Source organism: Scyliorhinus torazame, chromosome 2, assembly GCF_047496885.1.
Source record: "Scyliorhinus torazame isolate Kashiwa2021f chromosome 2, sScyTor2.1, whole genome shotgun sequence".
Lineage (NCBI taxonomy): Eukaryota > Metazoa > Chordata > Chondrichthyes > Carcharhiniformes > Scyliorhinidae > Scyliorhinus > Scyliorhinus torazame.
The window spans coordinates 331,763,529-331,783,801 of NC_092708.1; the positions used below are offsets into that span (position 1 = coordinate 331,763,529).

The 20,273-nt window shown below is 43.4% G+C and overlaps 1 protein-coding gene across 7 annotated transcripts in view; it reads left to right on the plus strand.

Moving 5' to 3' along the window:
- Positions 1-20,273, plus strand: part of akt1 (v-akt murine thymoma viral oncogene homolog 1) — a 236,340-nt gene that overhangs the window by 198,600 nt on the left and 17,467 nt on the right. For 3 of the 7 annotated variants that reach the window (XM_072489841.1, XM_072489844.1, XM_072489845.1), the window contains 7 exons: positions 146-257; positions 3,484-3,625; positions 9,973-10,104; positions 10,289-10,378; positions 12,227-12,295; positions 12,720-12,845; positions 13,132-13,260. In XM_072489841.1, the coding sequence (XP_072345942.1) occupies positions 146-257; positions 3,484-3,625; positions 9,973-10,104; positions 10,289-10,378; positions 12,227-12,295; positions 12,720-12,845; positions 13,132-13,260 (800 nt within the window). Of the gene's footprint in view, positions 1-145; positions 277-3,483; positions 3,626-9,972; positions 10,105-10,288; positions 10,379-12,226; positions 12,296-12,719; positions 12,846-13,131; positions 13,261-20,273 lie in introns of those variants that run through there. The other 4 variants (XM_072489846.1, XM_072489847.1, XM_072489842.1 and 1 more) reach the window with 3 other exon arrangements.

A 20,273-nucleotide genomic window follows, 5' to 3' on the forward strand; every position in this document is an offset into this window, starting at 1 on the left:
GTGTGGTTAAAATTTGGAGTTGGAGATAGGAAATGAGAGGCGTATTATCAGAATTGTATTTATTAATGATGCCTAGTGATCGAGGTCAAGTGAAAGTATAATATTTAGAAATATCACTTTCATACTAATTTTATCTTTCTGTTAGAATGTCAACTGATGAAGACAGAGCGACCAAAATCGAACACGTTTATCATTCGGTGTCTCCAGTGGACTACAGTAATTGAAAGAACATTTCATGTTGATACCCCAGAGGAACGGTTTGTCTTAGAAAAGGATGTGTGTTTATCAGGACAATACTGCTCAATATGGCTACACATTTACGGCACAAAAATGTTAACACAAGCAAATGAATTATTAATGCATGTCCAGGGTGGCACAGTGGTTAGCACTACTGCCTCACAGCGCCAGGGTCCCGGGTTAGATTCCAGCCTTTGGTGACTGTCTGTGTGGAGTTTGCACTGTCTCCCCACATCTGCGTGGGTTTCCTCCGGTTTCCTCCCACAGTCCAAAGATGTGCCGGTTAGGTGGATTGGCCATGAAGTGTCCAGGGATGTGCAGGTTTGGTGGGATTAAGGGTTAGGGTGGGGGAGTGGTCCGAAGCAGGGTGCTCATTTCAGAGGGTTGGGGCAGACTCTGGGTTGAATGACCTCCTTCTGCACTGTAGGGATTCTAAGAAAGCATTACTTCCATATTCTTCAGAATTATTTGACTACTGAAATATTTCTAAAGAAGCCAGAAGTCTAGTATGGTCATTCGTATATTGTTGGTATCTGTCAAGAACATGTGTAAGTCACAGAACCATAGAATCCCTACAGGATTCAAAGAAGAAGGCCATTTGATCCATCAAGTCTGCACTGACCCTCTGAAAGATGTCCACTCCCCCATTCACCCCGCCCTATCCCCGTAACCTAACCTGCACATCGTTGGACATTAAGGGGCAATATTAGCTTGGCCAATCCACCTAACCTGTACATCTTTGGGCTGTGGGCGGAAACCGGAGCACCCGGAGGAAACCCACACACACACGAAGAGAATGTGCAAACTCCACACACACAGTCACCCAAGGCCGGAATTGAACCCGGATCCTTGGCGCTGAGAGGCAGCAGTGCTAACCACTGTGCCACCGTTCTGTTCGTCCTTGTATGGTTTTAAATCAAAGGACTTCATGCAACTGCATATGATCTTTAGTTACACAGTAATACGATTATGAAGGAGTTGAAAAATTAACAACATTTTTACTGGAACAGAAAGGTTTACGGGGATCTAATACAAGTTTTTGAAAGGGTAAATAGCAATTTGGTTATGAGAGAACTGTGACTAGAGGAATAAAGGGGACAGTTACAAGAATATCTTTTCACATGTTTATTAGAAAATCACATACTTTACTGCGTAACATATTAAGGTAGAGACTAACCCAATTAAAAGAGAAGTAGCTAAGTTTTCGGTAAGTATAAAATATAAAAGAATACAGGAAAAAGGGCACGAATGTGAAATTAGTCCCACTTGAAATGCCAGCACTTGTATGAGTCTGATGGGCTGAATGGCCAGCTACTGTGCTGTAATTTCTTTGAATCAATACCACTTGTAAATTTTCTAATCATTAACTTCTACTATTTAACTTTGAGCTTTTGTCCTCTGCTGCATTGTTGAAATGTTCAGTTTGCAGTTTTAGAGTTGTATATGTCCTATTTACAATGCAATGTAGGTATTTAAAATGTACACGAGGAGAAAAGTGAAAAATCAAACCACTTGTAAACTGAACCCAAAGGCTGATATTTTAATCCTTTATGTGTTGCAAGAGGGCGACTCGATGTTTTTGTTTGTTCCCCCAGTAACTGTTGCTGTTAGTGACATTTGTGGCAAAATCCCCAACAAGCAGCACTCTTTGAAACATGGGCATGCAGCCACTGAGTTAGATAAAAAGGGGCTGAGCTCAGTATTCAACGTAATGGTTTCTAACCACCAAGGAAGAAGACACAGGTGCCTTCCCTGAATCTGTTTAGTAGCCAAATCACCGGTTTGGGAAAGCATTTCATGTTGAAACTGACACGGCGTTTTGGAGACGGAAGAAAATATAAAGACGTCATTATTTGAATGGGAAAAGAAAATGAAAGGAAGCAAGAAAAAAGAATAGTGGAAATCAAGAAAGTACAAAAAAATGTAATGGGGAACAGCCTTAATAATAAAGGAAAACTGGAGAAAAGAAGAAATAGGTTACTTTTTCTTACTGGAGTTGAGCAGTGGATCAGGAAATAAACATTTTGTTTCCCCTTGGATTTTATCTATTTTTCGTTTTAATGCTGGTGATTTTTGTGGTGCTGGTTCTATGTGCCGAGTCCCCATTGAAAGAAGAAAGCCACTGGATGCCTCCATCTGCTTTACACCCAATTAAGTACATTTGAAGTGTAGTCACTATTCTAATGAGGCATACAAATTTGCATGCAACAGACTTCCACAACAGCAATGTGACAATCATCGAATAATTTGTGTTTGTGATGTCGATTGGCCATCTCTTCTTAATAGTACTGTGAGATCTTTTAGATCCACCTGAGTAGGCAGACAGGCCTCAGTTTAATGTCCCATCTGAAATATGACACCCTTAGTATTGAATTGTTGCGAGAGCCTAGATTTTCTTTTGTCCTGGAAGGGGATATATACAGTCCGCAGTCTTTTTTTCATTCGTTCATGGAATTTGGGCGTTGCTGGCTGGGCCAGCATTCACAGCCCATCCCTAATTGCCCTTGAGCTGAGTGGCGTGTTAGGCCATTTCAGAGGGTATTTTCTAAGAGTCAAACATATTGCTGTGGGTCAGGAGTCACGTGTAGGCCAGACCAGGTAAGGGTGGCAGATTTCCTTCCTTAAAGGACCTTAGTCAACCAGCTGGGCTTTTACAATAATTGACAACGGTTTCATAGTCTTCATTAGACTTTCATTTCCAGATTTTTTTCCAAATTTCACCATCTGCCGTGGTGGAATTCGAACCCGGGTCCGCAGAGCATTACATTGGGCCTCTGGATTGCTAGTCCGGTGACAATACCACTTCGCCACTGCCTCCTTTATTGTGGCTGTAAACCTCATCTCACATCAATGGCAATGGCAGAAAAAATGTGCCCATTTCTATTGACCTGGAACTGTTGGGGATCTTTTTGTAATCGGGCTTAGGTTGCAGCATTAATGTAGAAACTAGAGTAACTTCAGTTTTGAAAAACAATTTTCTACTGGGGAAAAGCCAAGCAGTTGGTTAAACAGTCGCTAAACTGCTACTGATTCTTTTATCTGAAATAGAAGATGAAACTTTGTGATGAGCAGTTTAATAAAAATACAGTCTGTTACAAATTTTAAAGTTCCTCACTTTTCTCCCAAAAAACCCATGCTTTGGCGATGTGCAGATTTTGGCGTATTTCATCTGTAATTTATCTTGTTTGGCACTGTGTGTGCAAGGGTAAGGTTTAGAATGATTTATTTTTAGTTCCAATCTTGCAGGGAAGAATGGACAAAAGCCATCCAAACAGTCGCAGATAGTCTTAAGCAAGAGGAGATCATGGACTACCATTCAGAGTCCCAGAATGATAATTCATGGACAGACGGCATGGACGTGTCTCACACTAGACCAAAACACAAAGTGGTAGGATACCTTAATTGCATTGATGCAAGCATCAAATAAGTAACAACTTCCAATATTTAGAATATTTATTTTTGATATATTGGAGAAATACCCTATAGATTAAAAATTGCATTTGTTGCTTTTGCTGATAATTACTGGAAGCATTAACATGATATACCACTGTATATAATTTTAACAACTCAATTGAAATAGACCAAAAAATGTCATCTAAATGCATTAAACATGATATAGTGCTATCACTAATTAACTTCTAGGCTTCTATTTCCTCTATGAAGGTATACGAGGCGAGTGGGCAGATGGTTGGTATTTTGCTAGTTAAGAGTTCATAAGTTAAAGAAAGCTTTGAATTTGTATGGCATCTTTCACAGCCTCCGAATGCTTCAAAGCGCCAAGCAGTTCATGAATATAAATTTGGAAGTGTAGTTACTGTTGAAGCAAATACGACGCCCAATTTGCCCACAGCAAGGTCCCACAAACAGCAACACCAGACTGACAGACAACTAAAAATATTAACTGAAACTCTGGGAAGAACTTTCCCTGCTTTTCTTCAAAATACCAGAGGGGGGCACGGTGCCTTAAACTTTAATGTCTCAACCAAAAGACAACTTCCTTGATATTGCACTGGATTATGGAATTAAGTATAATGAACAGAAATCATGTTGATCAGTCAGACTTTCTATTATGGTGACCAGGTTTAATTTGTGGTTGGTTGCCTAAATTAAATTCCAAAGATGTGCAGGTTAGATGGATTGACTGTGATCAATGGACAGGGTTACAGGGTTGGGGCGGGGGAGTGGGCCAAGGTAGAGTGCTCTTTCAGAGGGTTGGTGCAGACTCAATGGGCTGATTGGTCTCCTTTTGCACTGTAGGGATTCTGTGGATTCTATAGCTAGCTAAATTACAAAGTAATGCAATTTGGCCCAATGGTAGATCGCCAGGAAACCTTTTCCACTTATTAGAGTTAAATGAACAAACCCTATTATGGTTGTTTAATCATGAACATTCTTGACAAACTGGAAAATTTTAAAAATTTTCTGCAGTCCATTCCCCCTCTCCCACCCTGGCCAAAATTGAAATGAAGATGATTGAGTGTGATCCACCAGCCTTCTATGGAAGGTTTGAGATCCCAAATAGGAGCTTGTTCTACTGTATTCAGCAAAAAAAAAATGGAAAAGCTGGAAGAGGCTATGGATCCACTTTTGTTCATTTTGTCCTTCCTTCGAAACACATCATCAGATGCCACAGGTTTTTTTTGCTTTTGTCTTTATCTTGTTCCCATTCTGGTGCTTCTTTTTTCCCATTCCTACCTTTGTGTTTTTTTGTGTCAGTCCTGTTCATCTCAATTTCACAACATCTCCATGATCATTTGTCTTTAGCTCCTTCTTGGTTGTTTGTGGTATTAGCACCACTTCCGGCATCCTCTGTGGGGAGGTTTCATTCCTAGGCGTGAAGTTTTACATCTGGGTCCAAAGTGCAATTCACTTGTATTTCCAGTCCTGCTTCTATTCCGGTAGTTTATTTGAATGTCCGAATCCTATGGTTTATATCATTCGTGGTCCCGTTCATAGTGCTTGTTTTGTTCAGGCACATGCACCTTGAAAATGTCCCCCTCCGCTAGAATACCCTCTCCATTGTCCCATCATCATACATATATGTTTTTACAGATTTCCATATCTGTCCTTCATTGTCATATTTTACAACATAATTATGGATGAGCCTATCTTTGTTCATTCAGAATAGTCCTAGAGTTTTATATTGCTGCATTTAATTCATTCTTACATTTTTTTCAGATTTCACACTTGAGCATTGTAATTGCCCAACTTAAGTTTTTTGAACTTCCCCCTATCTTGTCTGTTTGGCAGACCATGATCACTAAATGTACTAGAACTGATATTCTTTCCTCTAACTTTTCCTCTTGTACCACATAGTCACTGAGTGGCTCAATAGCACCACTACTGACAGGGCTAGCTGATCCATGAAGGACATCCCTGGCAGATGGGGCCTGTGGGCAGGTGGTAAGAGAACCATCAAGAGGAAAAACACCAACATCATCGAATTCACCCGTACTAAATCTACCCGTCACGGATGCAAGTGTCCATGACCGTATTGGTAGGGGGGACCATTGCATAGTCCTTGTGGAAGTCCTGTCTTCCCACTAAGGATATCCTCTATCGTGTTGTGTGGCACAGCCACTATGCTAAATGGGATAAATTCACAACTGATCCAGCAGCTCGAAACTGGGCATCCATGAATTGCCGTGGGCCATCAATAGCCGCAGAACTGTACTCCCCCACAATCTGTAACCTCAAGGGCCAGCATATTCCTCACTCTACAGTTGCCATTGAAACAGGGGGTCACTCATGTTCAGTGAGGCGTTTAGGAGCATGCCTGGAGCAGCACAAAGCATACGTTAAAAAATGCGGTGTCAACCCAGTGAAGCGACAGCATAGGATTAGAATCGTAGCATGGTTGCAGCACGTTTGGCTTGCCTTGTCCAAGCTGGCTATCTGTACATACAACTCCCTTGCTCCTACTCCCCTTGCCTTTTCCCTCTCGCTCTGTAAAACTTATGCAATTCCTTTTTGAAAGCAAGGATTGAATCTACCCTCGCCACGTTCTCATTAGGCAGTGCGTTCCAGATCCTAACCACCAACTATTTTCTCCATGTCTTGGTTGCTGTTTTTTTTTTTTGCCAATTATCTTCAATTTTATCCTCTGATTCTCAATCCTTCCACCAGTGAGAACAGTGTGCCCGCCTCCCAATTTGCTCTGGCCAGAACCCCATCATTTTAAACACCCCCACCAAATCTCCTCCTAATCTTCTGTTCTCCAAGGAGAGCACCCCAGCTTATCCAATCTGCCCATGTAACTGAAGTTCCTCACCTCGTAGAAGCATTCTCATGAATCCTTGCCGCCCCCTCTTCAATGCCTTAACATCTTTACTGTATGCATGCTGAGCAGTCAAAACAGCAAGCAACAGTCAGAGCAAAGTGACCACATAACCAATGGAACAGATCTGAGCTCTGCAGAATGGACGCATCCAGTTGTGGATGGTGGTGGAAGGCTGAACAACTAACCAGAGGAGGAGGCTCCATAAACATCCCCACCCTCCATGACGGGAGAAGCACAGCATATTCGTGCAATGGACATTTGCAACCATCTTCATCCAAGAGAGCCGGTGAATGATTAATCTCAGCCGGCTCCGGAGGTTCCCAGCATCACAGATGCTAGTCTTCAGCACAATTCAATCACTCCATGTAATAGCAAGGAACGGTTAAAAACACTGGAGGCAACATCAGTGGGCCATGGTGCTGACAACAGCCCAACAATAGTACTGAAGGCGTGTGCTCCAGAACAAGCTGTGCCTCTAACCAAGCTGTTCCAGTACAGTTACAATGCTGGCATCTATCCGATAATTTTAAAAATTGTCAAGCTACATTCTGTCCACAAAATGCAAAACAAATTCAATCGAGCCAAGTATTGCTCCATCAGTCTATTCTCAATCGACAAATGCATGGAAGGTTTCATACAGGGCTATCAGGTAGCACTTGGTCAGCAGTAACCTGTTCACCCATGCCCAGTTTAGGTTCTGCCAGGGGCACATGGATCCAAAACATATGACTGGTTACAGTCATAACTAGCACACAGGAATTTGGTTGAGGTTGTTGGCGGAAATCGTAGATCAGTCCGCAGGGCATCGCTGCAGGAGTTTCTCAGGGTTGTGTCCCAGGCCCAGACATCTTCATAGCTGCTTCGTCAATGACCTTCACTCCATCAGAAGGTCAGAAGTAGAGGTGTTGGCTGAGGATTGCACAGTGTTCAACACCATTCACATCTTCTCAAATACTGAAACAGTCCATGTCCATATACAGCAAAATCTGGACACCATTGAGCTTGGACTTTTAAGTGTCTCGTAAAGTTTGCGTACAATAACCATCTCCAACAAGGGGGAATTTAGCAATCTCCCCATGACATCCATTTGCATTCCTATCGCATAATCCCCACCATCATCATCCAATGACCAGAAACGGAGTTGAACCAACCATATAAATACCGTGACTGCAAAAACAGATCAGAGGCTGGGAATTCTGTGGGGAGGAGTTCATCACCTGATTCCCTAAAGCCTGTCCACCATGTACAAGTCAGGGGTGCGATGGAATACTGCCAGTTTGCCTGGATGAGCGTGGCTCCAATAAACTCAAGAAGTATGGCATCATCAAAAAGTAGCCGGCTTATTTGCCATCCAATCTACCACCTTAAATATTCTCTCCCTCGACTATCGGTGCAGTGGCATCAGTGTATGCCGTTTAGAAGATGCACTGCTGCAACTTACCAGGCCTCCTCTATCAGCACTTTTCAGACCCGCGACCTCTACCACTCAGAAGGACAAGGGCAGCAACACGTGGAAAGTACCACAACCGGTCAGCTCCCCTCCACAGCATCCTGAGTTGGAACTATATCCCTGTTTCTTCACTGTCGCTGGATCAAAATCCTGGAACTCCTGTCCTAACATTGAGCTTGGGCTGTTAAGTGGCCAGTAACATTTGCACTGCACAAGTGCCTGACAACCATTTATAGTTATAATGCACCACTTGGACTGCAGCGGTTCAAGAGACAGCTTACCACCACCTTCTGAAGGACAATTAGAGATGGGCAATAAATGCCGACCATTCCAGCAAAACCCACACCTCCTTGAATGAACTTTTTTTTTAAAGTTTCCACAGCATGTTTTTCCCTGTCCCTCTAACATCCCACTCTTTCCGAGCACTCAGCCTGGCATTCACACTTGCATAAATACTTCCCATATTACTCCTTCCTCTTCGAAAGCAAGTTTGTCACTGAAGGACTCTGCTGCATTTCCCTGCCTCATGATACCCTCATAATGCAAAATCATGGATGCAAAATGTGTGTGCATGTAGGATTTATATCAAGAATCTTGCATCTAAATTTATTTACCGTATACACCCCTTGACTTCTTGCAGTGACATTTATTGTCATATTTTTTGTCATCACTTTTTCCTATTATCCTGTGTCCACATTTATAATGTTTTCCCCCAAATAAACATAGTACGGTATAATTGCATCATTTAGCCAGTGGATTATTGTGAAGCAAGTTTGGGATATCAGCGAGGCTAATTTTCACTTTCAGCCTTGGTGGGAAAACTGTTTATTGCTGATCCGTCTTCCATTGGAAGTAATGTTGTGGTGCTGTTCTTGGACATCATGATTTTAAGCGAAACAACATTACTTGCCCGGAAAAGCTAATGAACAAATTGAAATACTGTACCATAGATGTGCAGCACTGTGCATCGTGAAGTGGAATAACTTGCAGAATAAAATAACAGCAATAATGTATGTATTCAAATTAGATAAGACTAAATCACCCAAACAAGCAGTGAGTAGCATAGTTTCTGTGTCTCACCACAGCACTCATGAAACTCAGCTCCTGATTTAACTCTTCAACATAATAAGAATGTTTCTTGGGGTTCCGTCAGTGCTCATGGGAAGTCAGATAGGTTCCGTGGCTGGGAAAGTTGGGAATAATGGAGAAAATTGAAAATTACTCTTGAATTTCAAAATATTTGATGTTGCATTAACGAAGTCCTAAAATGTCACATTTTATCACTGCAACTCTTTCAGCAAAGTAGTGTAACTAGGACAGCAGAGCTTCTGCTTGTGAATCATAGAATCATAGAATTTACAGTGCATTCGGCCCATCAAGTCTGCACCGGCCCTTACAAAGAGCACCCTACTCAAGCCCACATATCTACCCTATCCCCGAAACCCAGTAACCCACATTTAACCTTTTTGGACACTTTAGCATGGCCAATCCACCTAACCCACACATCTTTGGACTGGGAGGAAACCGGAGCACCCGGAGGAAACCCACGCTGACACGGGGAGAACGTGCAGACTCCGCACAGACAGTGACCCAAGCTGGGAACCGAACCTGGGACCCTGGAGCTGTGAATTAATTGTGCTAACCACTATGCTACCGTGCTGCCCTGAACCTGAGCATTAACTATTAAATCAGGACCAACATCATCGAGAATACGTTAATAATGATTAAAATACATGTCAGCATATTTGGGTGCAAGAAATCCAAAAGAATGTTGGGTGCTTCGCAGCTACGATCATAAATCACTGTCAGTCAGCAAAGGTTTATGCATCGCCCGGTGAAATCCACTGATAAATTCAAATTAACCCTTTCATATGCAGCCCTGAATATTTTGTAAAGTAAATCTTTCCACAGCAACTGTACTGTGACCCTGAAATTGTATGAGTGCATTGGGGCTATGTTTGTTTTCCTTCTAGTCAGTTTGTGGTTATTGCTTGCTGTGTTACAGACTATGCATAATTTTGAATACCTAAAACTGCTTGGAAAAGGCACATTTGGAAAAGTGATTTTAGTAAAAGAAAAAGCCTCTGGACTGTATTACGCCATGAAGATCCTTAAGAAAGAAGTAATTGTAGCAAAGGTAACCCTTCAAAGGTTAATTGCAACGCTGCTGCAAAATGCCTTAAAAGCTTTTGACTTTTCAGTAAATCTTTTTTCTACATAAAGCCATTTATTCATTCAGCATCTGTTATTTGAATTGAAAGTCACGTCTATTATTTCTAAATTGATTTTCTAAATTTGTAACACTTGTATCTTTTATGCAGGATGAAGTAGCACACACTGTGACAGAAAACAGGGTGTTACAAAATTCTAGGCACCCATTCTTAACTGTAAGTGTTTATTCAAAAGACTTGGTAAGTGTCAATTACCCATTCTTTGTCACAGCACCTCCATTCACTCAATGCACCCAATTTGTGACATACAGTTTTGAAAAATTACACTACACTATTTTTAATGTGAACAGTCTCTGTCGTTCATATTAAGGATACTGTTGAAGCAAATTATTCAAATAAGGTTTTGAAAAGTGCATAGTTTACTATTTGGCTTTTGAAATGCAATTTTTTAAAAAATTCTGAATTCAATTTGAGGCTTTTCTACCATCAAGGTTTGCTTGATGTGGCAACGCAGTCTTGTTGCACACTTGTCCTGGGAGAATTTACAGAAAGGGCCTGAAGTACCTTTGGGGCAGCACGGTAGCACAACTGGCTAGCACTGTGGCTTCACAGTGCCAGGGTCCCAGGTTCGATTCCCAGCTGGGTTACTGTCTGTGCGGAGTCTGCACATTCTCCCCATGTCCGCGTGGGTTTCCTCCGGGTGCTCCGGTTTCCTCCCACAGTCCAAAGACGTGCAGGTTAGGTAGATTGACCATGCTAAAATAGCCCTTAGTGTCCAAAAAGGTTAGGGGGGGTTATTGGGTCATGGGGATAGGGTGGAATTAAGGGCTTAAGTGGGTCGATGCAGACTCGATGGGCTGAATGGCCCCCTTCTGCACTGTATGTTCTATGTACGCTAGGATTTGAGATGGAGCATCTCACAAGAGTCTTAATGTCCCACCCGGATTGGGTGAAAGGAATTGACCTTTTTATCTGATCTGGCCACAAGAGCACAATGTGACCAATCTCAGAATGGAGCATAATTATCACAAAGCCTAAATTGATTTTTGTGGACCTTATTTTCAAAATCTATCTCACTTTATTTTGTGTTCCGAGAGAGACCGCATAACATTCATTTTTTTAAACAGTCAGCGTGCTTAGTTGGACTATGCTGAAATCATGGTGCAGAGCGTATTTGAAAATAAATTCATGCAATCACGATAATGAAACTAAAGATCAAGTGATCAAATTCCATTCACCTTATCGTCAAGGCTACTCCGATTATAAATCAGGTATTCAGCACAGCAGTACATTGCAAGCAACATTCTGTTTTTAAATTGTTTTGTCAGGAAACTTTTGCATTGGTCGTGCAACTGTGTGAATATTATTTTAAATGTTTACAAGTTGCATCTAGTATCTTGCACAATATTTGCAAAATTAAGATTTGCAGTGTCAGATATTTTGACATCCCTCATTTCTGAACTATATAAATTGTGTATTGTGCAGACTAAGAAGTTCCTTTCTGGCTGATCTATGAGCAAATAGACCCTGGGCGAAAAATCTTTTTTGAAAACAAAATCCTTTAATTGATTTAATATTTTTACTACATAACAATTTAGCTGAGACTTAGGGTGGAGGTTAGGCAATTTCTTGTTTCTAACAAAACTAAAAGCTTGCTTGACGTGAATGTCATTCAGTAACCCATGCCTGGCTGCGACAGGGACCTAATCTCCCCCAGTGTGTTTCCATTCGAATCAGACGTGCTGCGAGAGATTGCCGAGCTAAGAAAAATCACATCCTCACCTAGTTACTTTTCAAAAAATGTTTCCAATTCAGGGGCAATTCTGTGCGGCCAATCCACCTACCCTGCACATCTTTGGATTGTGGGGATGAGACCCACGCAGACACGGGGAGAAGTGTGCAAACTCCACACGGACAGTGACCCAGGGCTGGGATCAAACCCGGGTCCTCAGCGCCGTGAGGCAGCAGTGCTAACCACTGCGTCACCGTGCCGGCCCTCACCTAGTTACTTAATGAAGGCACTTTTAGACTTCATACTTGGTCCTATTAAATAAAGTTTCTGATTAAGTTACACTTTTTATCTTAAAGGCACTGAAGTATTCGTTTCAGACAAATGACCGTTTGTGCTTTGTTATGGATTACGCAAATGGAGGCGAGGTATGGGGACGTTAATTGATCAATGGCAGCTGAAACTTTTATTTCTGTTCCAATTGACTTATTCTATTTTTAATAGGATATTAAGTCCTTTCTGGGTACAGTTTAATTCCTTATGTGGTGAGAGGCACAGCTGTTTGATCATTGGGCTGGCATAAGTGCTAACCAATGCTTCCAACTGGAGTGACTGGAAGGTGTTCAGGAGTGGGAATCCGAAATGTTTTTCTCTTGCTTCTTAATCCGGTGGTGTTGAAATCCGTTGTAACCGCTCTGCCACTCTCCTGGCTTAAATGAGCTCATGTGGCACAGCTGGGGGCATTGGACTCGAGTTGCTCACTGGGCATGCTGCGAGTGATTAACTTATAATTGAAATGCGAGTGCCATGATAAATATTTTAAGTAACTTCTTGTGCTTGTTTTTATTTCAGCTATTCTTTCACTTATCAAGAGAACGTGTTTTTTCTGAGCACCGTGCCCGTTTCTATGGAGCAGAGATTGTCTCTGCTTTGGATTATCTCCATTCTGAGAAAAATGTAGTGTACAGAGACCTTAAGGTAGGAAAGACATAATGATATGAGTGCATTGCTTCTGACTCCAGTAAACTGATAATCAGAAAATACATGGGAATGATGTGATAAATATCTCTCTTTGTGAAATGAAACATCAAGGTTTCCCACGAGGGGATAGAAACGGAGTCACTCAAAATAATTCTGGTCATTAAATTGTTGAAGAATGTGTCCAGATGTTTCCCTCTATGTGTGAAAATGTGTTTACCAGTATGAGTAAAATAATGACCAGTTTACTTTATGCTAAATGTTGCTGTTGCTTAATTTTATTTAGTTGGAAAACCTTATGCTGGACAATGATGGCCACATTAAGATAACTGACTTTGGGCTTTGCAAAGAAGGTATCAAGGATGGAGCAACTATGCGAACATTCTGTGGAACTCCTGAATACCTTGCACCAGAGGTTTGTTTTAAAAATTTTATTAATCATATTTTTTTGCTATGTGAATACTTGTGCTTCACCAAAGTGAGGGATGGCAGTATTCCAATGCACTAACCACCCTCGGGCTGTCTGAGTGAGGATGTCACTTCAGAGCTGATGTTGTCTGGTCAATTTGTCCTGTGGATCTAAAATTACTGGAAACAATCCCGAATTCAGACTTATTTCAGTACAGTACTAAGAGAATGCTGCAATGCCAGAAGTACTGTATCCTTCAGCAGAGACACTAGACCCAGGCCCATCTGCTCTCTCGGATGGAGATGAAAGATTCTATGACGTTATTCAAAGATGAGCAGGGGACTATCCCAATGTATTTATCTCTGAATTTAAAAAAAAAGATATATTATACGGTCATGTATGTCACGGCTGTTGGTAGAACTTTGATGTGCTAAATTGACAACTGCATTTTCAACAGTGACTAACTTCCAAAAGTACTTAATTGGCTGGGAAATGCTTTGGGATGTCTGGCTGCCATGAAATATACTATGTAAATGCAAATTCTTTCCTTTAGCCCAGCTCATATTATTAGAGCTAGCATTAGGATAAATTTTGAGCAAAGCCATGCAAGACAATTGAAAGATTTCTTTGTAGTTAATGTGTTAAATTCATTTAATTGGTAAATTGACAAAGTTAGATCTCCAAACTGAAATATCCAGATTGACTTTTATGGCAATATTTGTTCATTATTAACTGTTTTTGTGAATGGCAGCTTGTTACCTTGTTAATTTTAAAATATTTCCTCATCTTTCATACTTCCTCAATTTTTAACCACGAGATTTTGTTGCTAGACACTTGTTCCTTTTGAAAATACCACATCGTGAAGTATTGGTTTCTTTCATTTGCATGTCTGTAACACAGAAGTATCACTTCAGTAACTTCGGAACCTGAAATGAATTATTATTCTTTTGAATTTTACCACGCTTAAATCCCTATCCCGTCATCAGTCTCTGGGTTTGTTTTGAGAATTCTCACGTTTTGAGCAGTTGTTTCAATCAATATGTCTGTGAGGAACTTGCTGTACCTCAGTTTCTGTTATCCCTGTGATATGACGGAGGAAACCTCAACAATTCCACTTTCAGCTGCAGTTCAAACATCAGTGCCTGTAGATGGAAAACCCGTTTCTGCGACTTAAGTGGGAAGCGTTTGCAGATAAACTTGGGGTGTCATTAACAAATGGTCAGGTTTTTTTTTTTTTGCAACCCGGATAAATAGTCTTGCAATAATCTGCAGGTATATTCTATACCCGTGTTTGGAGACTGATGAAAAGAAATCGGAAATGATTAATGCGAATTTATGAAATGTGATTGTACAGATAATGAAACTAAACATTCCTTCCACCCTTCTGAAAGTCCAAGTAGTGTGGACTATTGTTTCATAAATTGTAAATAATGCCATTAATAAAAGATGGAGGTGAGCAGAGGAACAGCATAAAGAAAGAAGCTGGGGGTGTTTGAAGCTAAGAAAGTTTAAACAAGTACAATTTGATTCTTCACTCCAATTTGGAAGAATGTGCCGAAGTGCTGATTTACAATTTGAAACCGCAAACTAACGGAGTTTAAATTTTCCGGTTGCTGGCCCAGGAATGATGCTCTTTCAATGAAAAAGTAGATGCTCCCTTTGCTTTAATGTCATCTTTTAACTTGGGCACTGGAATGTAAAATAGTTGCTTCTGTTTACACAGTTGTTGTATAGTTGTTTTTAGCTGCATGATGGAATTTGGTTCAGGGGATGGTAGCATCTTGGAAATGTGAGCTCCTGGTTATCAAAGGCTTCAATGTTTAGAACTGCCTTGGTTTCTCGTGTAAACTGTGTTAAACAGCTGTCACGCATTGTCCTTGTGATATTCTAGGGCTACCCATTTTAACAGACTTTGGCTTTTCTCATTGTTTCAGCGTAATATTCACAAATGGGGATGTGGTGTGGGCATTCTGCGGATACCACCGAACTTCCTTTATTTTTGCAGCTGAGTTATTTAACAGCAGTCTGTGATTAATTAGAGTTACTTTTATTGATGGTGCCTCCATGAAACGTGTAAAACCTGAAAAGTCAGGAATCCTTCCAGAGGCCCACCCCACTTGAAAACAACTACCCCACCCCCCCACCCCCCTCTGTGTTTGCCCATAGCAGGTCCCAGATTTGCGACTTAACCGAGGAATAGCTCTGATCCCAGTTGCTTTTATTAGAGACTTTGCCACTACTGATCACTATCCAGTAATCCCTGTTGGAAGTGTGTGCATGTAATATTATAATATAATCGCTTATTGTCACAAGTAGGCTTCAATGAAGTTACTGTGAAAAACCCCTAGTCGCCACGTTCCGGCGCCTGTTCGGGGAGGCCGGTATGGGAATTGAACCCACGCTGCTGGCATTGCTCTGCATTACAAGCCAGCTGTTTAGCCCACTGTGCTATACCAACCCAATATGTGTGGCTATCAGGTGAGGACTGGGTTACTCTGCTCAATCAAATAATAGAATAGCCTTTGTTGCTGGAGAATAAGGAGAGAAAAGGTCTGTGCCTTTAAGGTTTCATCTTGATAACTTCAGTAGGTGCTTCGATGGAATGAACCACAGAGGGAAGGGGTGACTTGTAAGCTAAAGCTGCTGGTTCTGTTGATGGAAGGATCTTGCGGTCTCGCAATAGTGAAGCTCATGATGGTGAAATTTGATGATGACGATTTGACTGACTGCCCTTCTTAGTTTTGTTTCAAGGATTCTTGTTTCATACAATTATCTGGCTGGGTGAATTACTGTCTCCAGCCCCTCATTGCAGTTCTGAGAACACGTTTACACACACAAGTACAACTTGCTTGCCCTCTGTTAGCTCTATTTCGGAATTCAAATGTTTGATACTCAAAGAACCAACAAATGAATGTGCTGTTGGATTAAGGCAGCAGGTTTTCGAAAGGAAGTGAATGGAGCCTGTCCTGTAACTGTGCATGGAAACCACAACAGAGCACAGTGCAACCAGTAATATTAAAGAAAAGGGGAGAACTGTTGTATGGCGGTCATTCCATAACACAGGAACAATAATGATTGACAATTAAAAGAAGTGAGGTATGCCGACTGCCCTTGGCATCAAGGCAGCATTTGTTATTTTAACATTTTAAAACACACAGCATAGCAAAATAAACACAAGCAAACCCCCTCCCCCGGTAACCTCAACCAAACCCTCCACTTTGCCCCCCTCTTAACAGCTGCCGGTAACCAGCTCTTTGAAATGCAGTACAAAGAAACCCCATCTCTTGTGGAACCCCTCACTCGCCCCCCTCAAAGCAAATGTCACCTTTTCCACATAACCAAAACTCCATTCGATCCCCCAACCACACCGAGGCACAGGGTGGAGCGACTGACCTCCACCCCAACAGGACCCACCCGTGAACGAGGCGAAGGCTAAAGCATCAGTCTCCGTTCCCGTCTGCAGCTCCAGCAAGTCCAAATATGGCCCCCATGGGGACTGGGCTCCAAATCCACTTGCAAGACTGCTGACATGGTGTTGAAGAATGACAGCACGGTAGCACAGTTGCTTCACAGCTCCAGGGTCCCAGGTTTGGATTCCCGGCTTGGGTCACTGGCTGCGCGGAGTCTGCACGTTCTCCCCGTGCTTGCGTGGGTTTCCTCCGGATGCTCCGGTTTCCTCCCACAGTCAAAAGATGTGCTGGTTAGGTGTATTGGCTATGATCATTAGCCATTAGTATCCAGAAAGGTTAGATGGGGTTACTAGGGTACGGGAATAGGCTGGAGGTGTTGGCTTAGATAGGGTGATCTTTCCATGGGCTGTGCAGGCTCGATGGGCCAAATGTCCTCCTTCTGCACTGTAAATTCTATGATCTGTGACCTCCAAAATTTCTCAAACTTGGGGCAGGACCAGAATACATGAGCGTGATTGGCCGGGCCTCTCCCACACCGCTCACCAGTATCCTCCAGTCCTTCAAACAACCGGCTCATTCTCGACTTCGTCAGGTGTGCTCTATGTACTACCTTTAGCTGTACCAACCCCAGACTCGCACATGAGGTTGAGGCATTCACCCTCCGCAGCTCCTCCTCCCACTTGGCTTCAACCCCCTCCAGAGGTGCCATATTCTTCTTCAAAATCCTCCCATAGTTCACCGAGATGACCCCACACCCCCAGCCCCATCACTGACAGCACCCCCTCCAACAAAGAGGAGGGTGGTGCCAGTTGAAGTCAGGAAACATTTTTTTGCGAAATTCCGCACCTGTATGTACCGGAAAACGTGCGCCTGCGGGATCTCAAACTTCTCCCGCAACGCCTCCAAGCTCGCCTTCTAGAAATAAAGTCCTTCATTTCCATCACCGTTCGCACCAGAGCAAAACCTAGCAACCAACCTCATGGCACAAACCCATCCATGGTTCCCTCATATCAGCATCAACTTCGCCCCTGCCGCTAACCTAAAGTGCTATCAAAATTGCCTCCAAATCGTCAACGTGGTCACCACCACCTGAGTCCCCGGATATTTCCCTGGGGCAAACCGGAGCGGTGTCCCGACCCCTTACAAGGGCCTGCCTCCATCCTCATCCACAAAGCCCCCAGCTCCCTACCCCAGCCCAGCACCTTCTCGGGTTCGGAAGGGCCAGACCCCCTGACCGTCTCCCTCTCTAAAGCACCGTCCTCCTAATCTTTGCCACCTTACCTGCCCACACAAATGACAAAATCAACTGTTCCACACCTGTAAAAAACATTTCGGGCAAAAAGATCTGCCCACCTTCGGATTCAGCACTGTATTCCAGTCCCGTGTCATCCCCAAGTATTAACTGGTGTGATTCCAAAGCTGGCATGGCAGCCAACTTAATAATCCCTACGTCATCCCAGTTTGGGGCGTACATGCTAACCAGCACCACCAACCTCCTCTCTAAAATACCCATCACTATAATTTTCCTGCCCCCTGGTCAGGCACCACTACCTCCATCTGAACCCGCACTCTTACCCACCGATATCGCGACCCCCCTCCGGCCCTACTATCAAAGGCTGAGTGGAACACCTGACTCACTCAGCCTTCCGAATCCTCACCTGGTCCTTCACTCTCAGATGGGCCTCTTGCAAAAGCACCATGTCGGCTTTCAAACTCTTCAAATGTGAGAGAACTCTCGGCCACCTCACCGATTCTCCCCCCCTCCCCCCCCAGCCCTCGCAAGTTCCACGTTACCAAACGGACCGGAGTCTATGACCCCCCTCCGGGCCCTACTATCAAAGGCTGAGTGGAAAACCTGACTCACTCATCCTTCCGAATCCTCACCTGGTCCTTCACTCTCAGATGGGCCTCTTGCAAAAGCACCATGTCGGCTTTCAAACTCTTCAAATGTGAGAGAACTCTCGGCCACCTCACCGATTCTCCCCCCCCTCCCCCCCAGCCCTCGCAAGTTCCACGTTACCAAACGGACCGGAGTCTATGACCCCCCTCCGGGCCCTACTATCAAAGGCTGAGTGGAAAACCTGACTCACTCATCCTTCCGAATCCTCACCTGGTCCTTCACTCTCAGATGGGCCTCTTGCAAAAGCACCATGTCGGCTTTCAAACTCTTCAAATGTGAGAGAACTCGCGGCCACCTCACCGATTTCCCCCCCCCAGCCCTCGCACGTTCCACGTTACCAAACGGACCGGAGTCTATGAACCCCCCCCTGCACCTCTCCTACCAGTCATAACCTCTACTCCTGACTGGCAGGACTCAACCCTACCCTCAGCACAGTCAGCCACCTACCCCCACCCCACCTTCCCAGAGGTCCAAAGCCACTACCTCTCAACCACTTCTCCCAGTATTGTCCCCATTTCCCCACCATTTACACCTCCCAGCAAAATAAACACAAACCCCCTCCCCCGTAACCTCAGCCAATCCCCCCACTTTGCCCCCCCCCCCCCCCCCCAAAATACAGGTTCCAATGACCGTGGCCCCTCCCCCACCTCACTCCCGTTCACTAGCCAACTTGCATTTAGGCAGTATTTGTCTTGAGTGTGGCAGTCAGGACCCCTAGCAGAATTAAAGTTGATAGGAATAGGTGGGGGGGGGGAGGGGGGAGAATGTCTCCACTGGTTGGATTCACATCTAGCACAAAGGAAAATGGTTGTGGTTGTGGGAGCCCAATCACCTCATTCCCAGTACATCGCTGCAGGGATTCCTCAGGGTACTGTCCTAACCCAATCATCTTCAAGTACTTCATCAACGACCTTCCTGCCATCACAAGACAATCTAAATATCATCCCTTGACATTCAATGACATTACCATTGCTGAATCCCCCACTATCAACATCCTGAGGGTTACCATTGATGAGAAACTGTCCCAATCCAGCCATATAAATACTGTGGCTACAAGAGCAGGTCAGATGCTGGAAATTCTGCAGTGAATAACTCTCCATCTGACTCCCCAAAGCCTTTCCACCATCTACAAGTCAGGATTATAATGGACTACTCTACACTGGCCTGGATGAGTACAGCTCCAACAACACTCAATAAATTGAACACCATCCAGAACAAAGTATAATAATAATAATCGTTTATTGTCACAAGTATGAAGTTATTGTGAAAAGCCCCTAGTCGCCACATTCCAGCGCCTGTTTGAGTAAGCTGGTATGGGAATTGAACCTGCGCTGCTGGCATCACAGACCAACTGTCTCTCAACCTTAAATGTTCTCCCGCTCCACAACCGGCACACAGTGGCAGCAGTGTGTACCATTTAAAAGATGCACCGCGCCGATTTGCTGCTTCGACAGCACTTTCCAAATATATGACCTCCACCGCCGAGAAGGTCAAGTGCAGCAGACGAGTTGGAACATCACCACCTGCAAGTTTTCGTCCAAGCCACACAACATTCTGACCTGGAACTATATCGATGACCCTTCAGTGTCACTCGGTTAAAATCCCTGCACTCCTTTCCTAGCAGCATCAGATGCACTGCAGTGGCCCACGAAAGCCACAGGTAATTAGATGGAAATAATAAATGCTGGCTTTGCCTAAGACACTTCCTT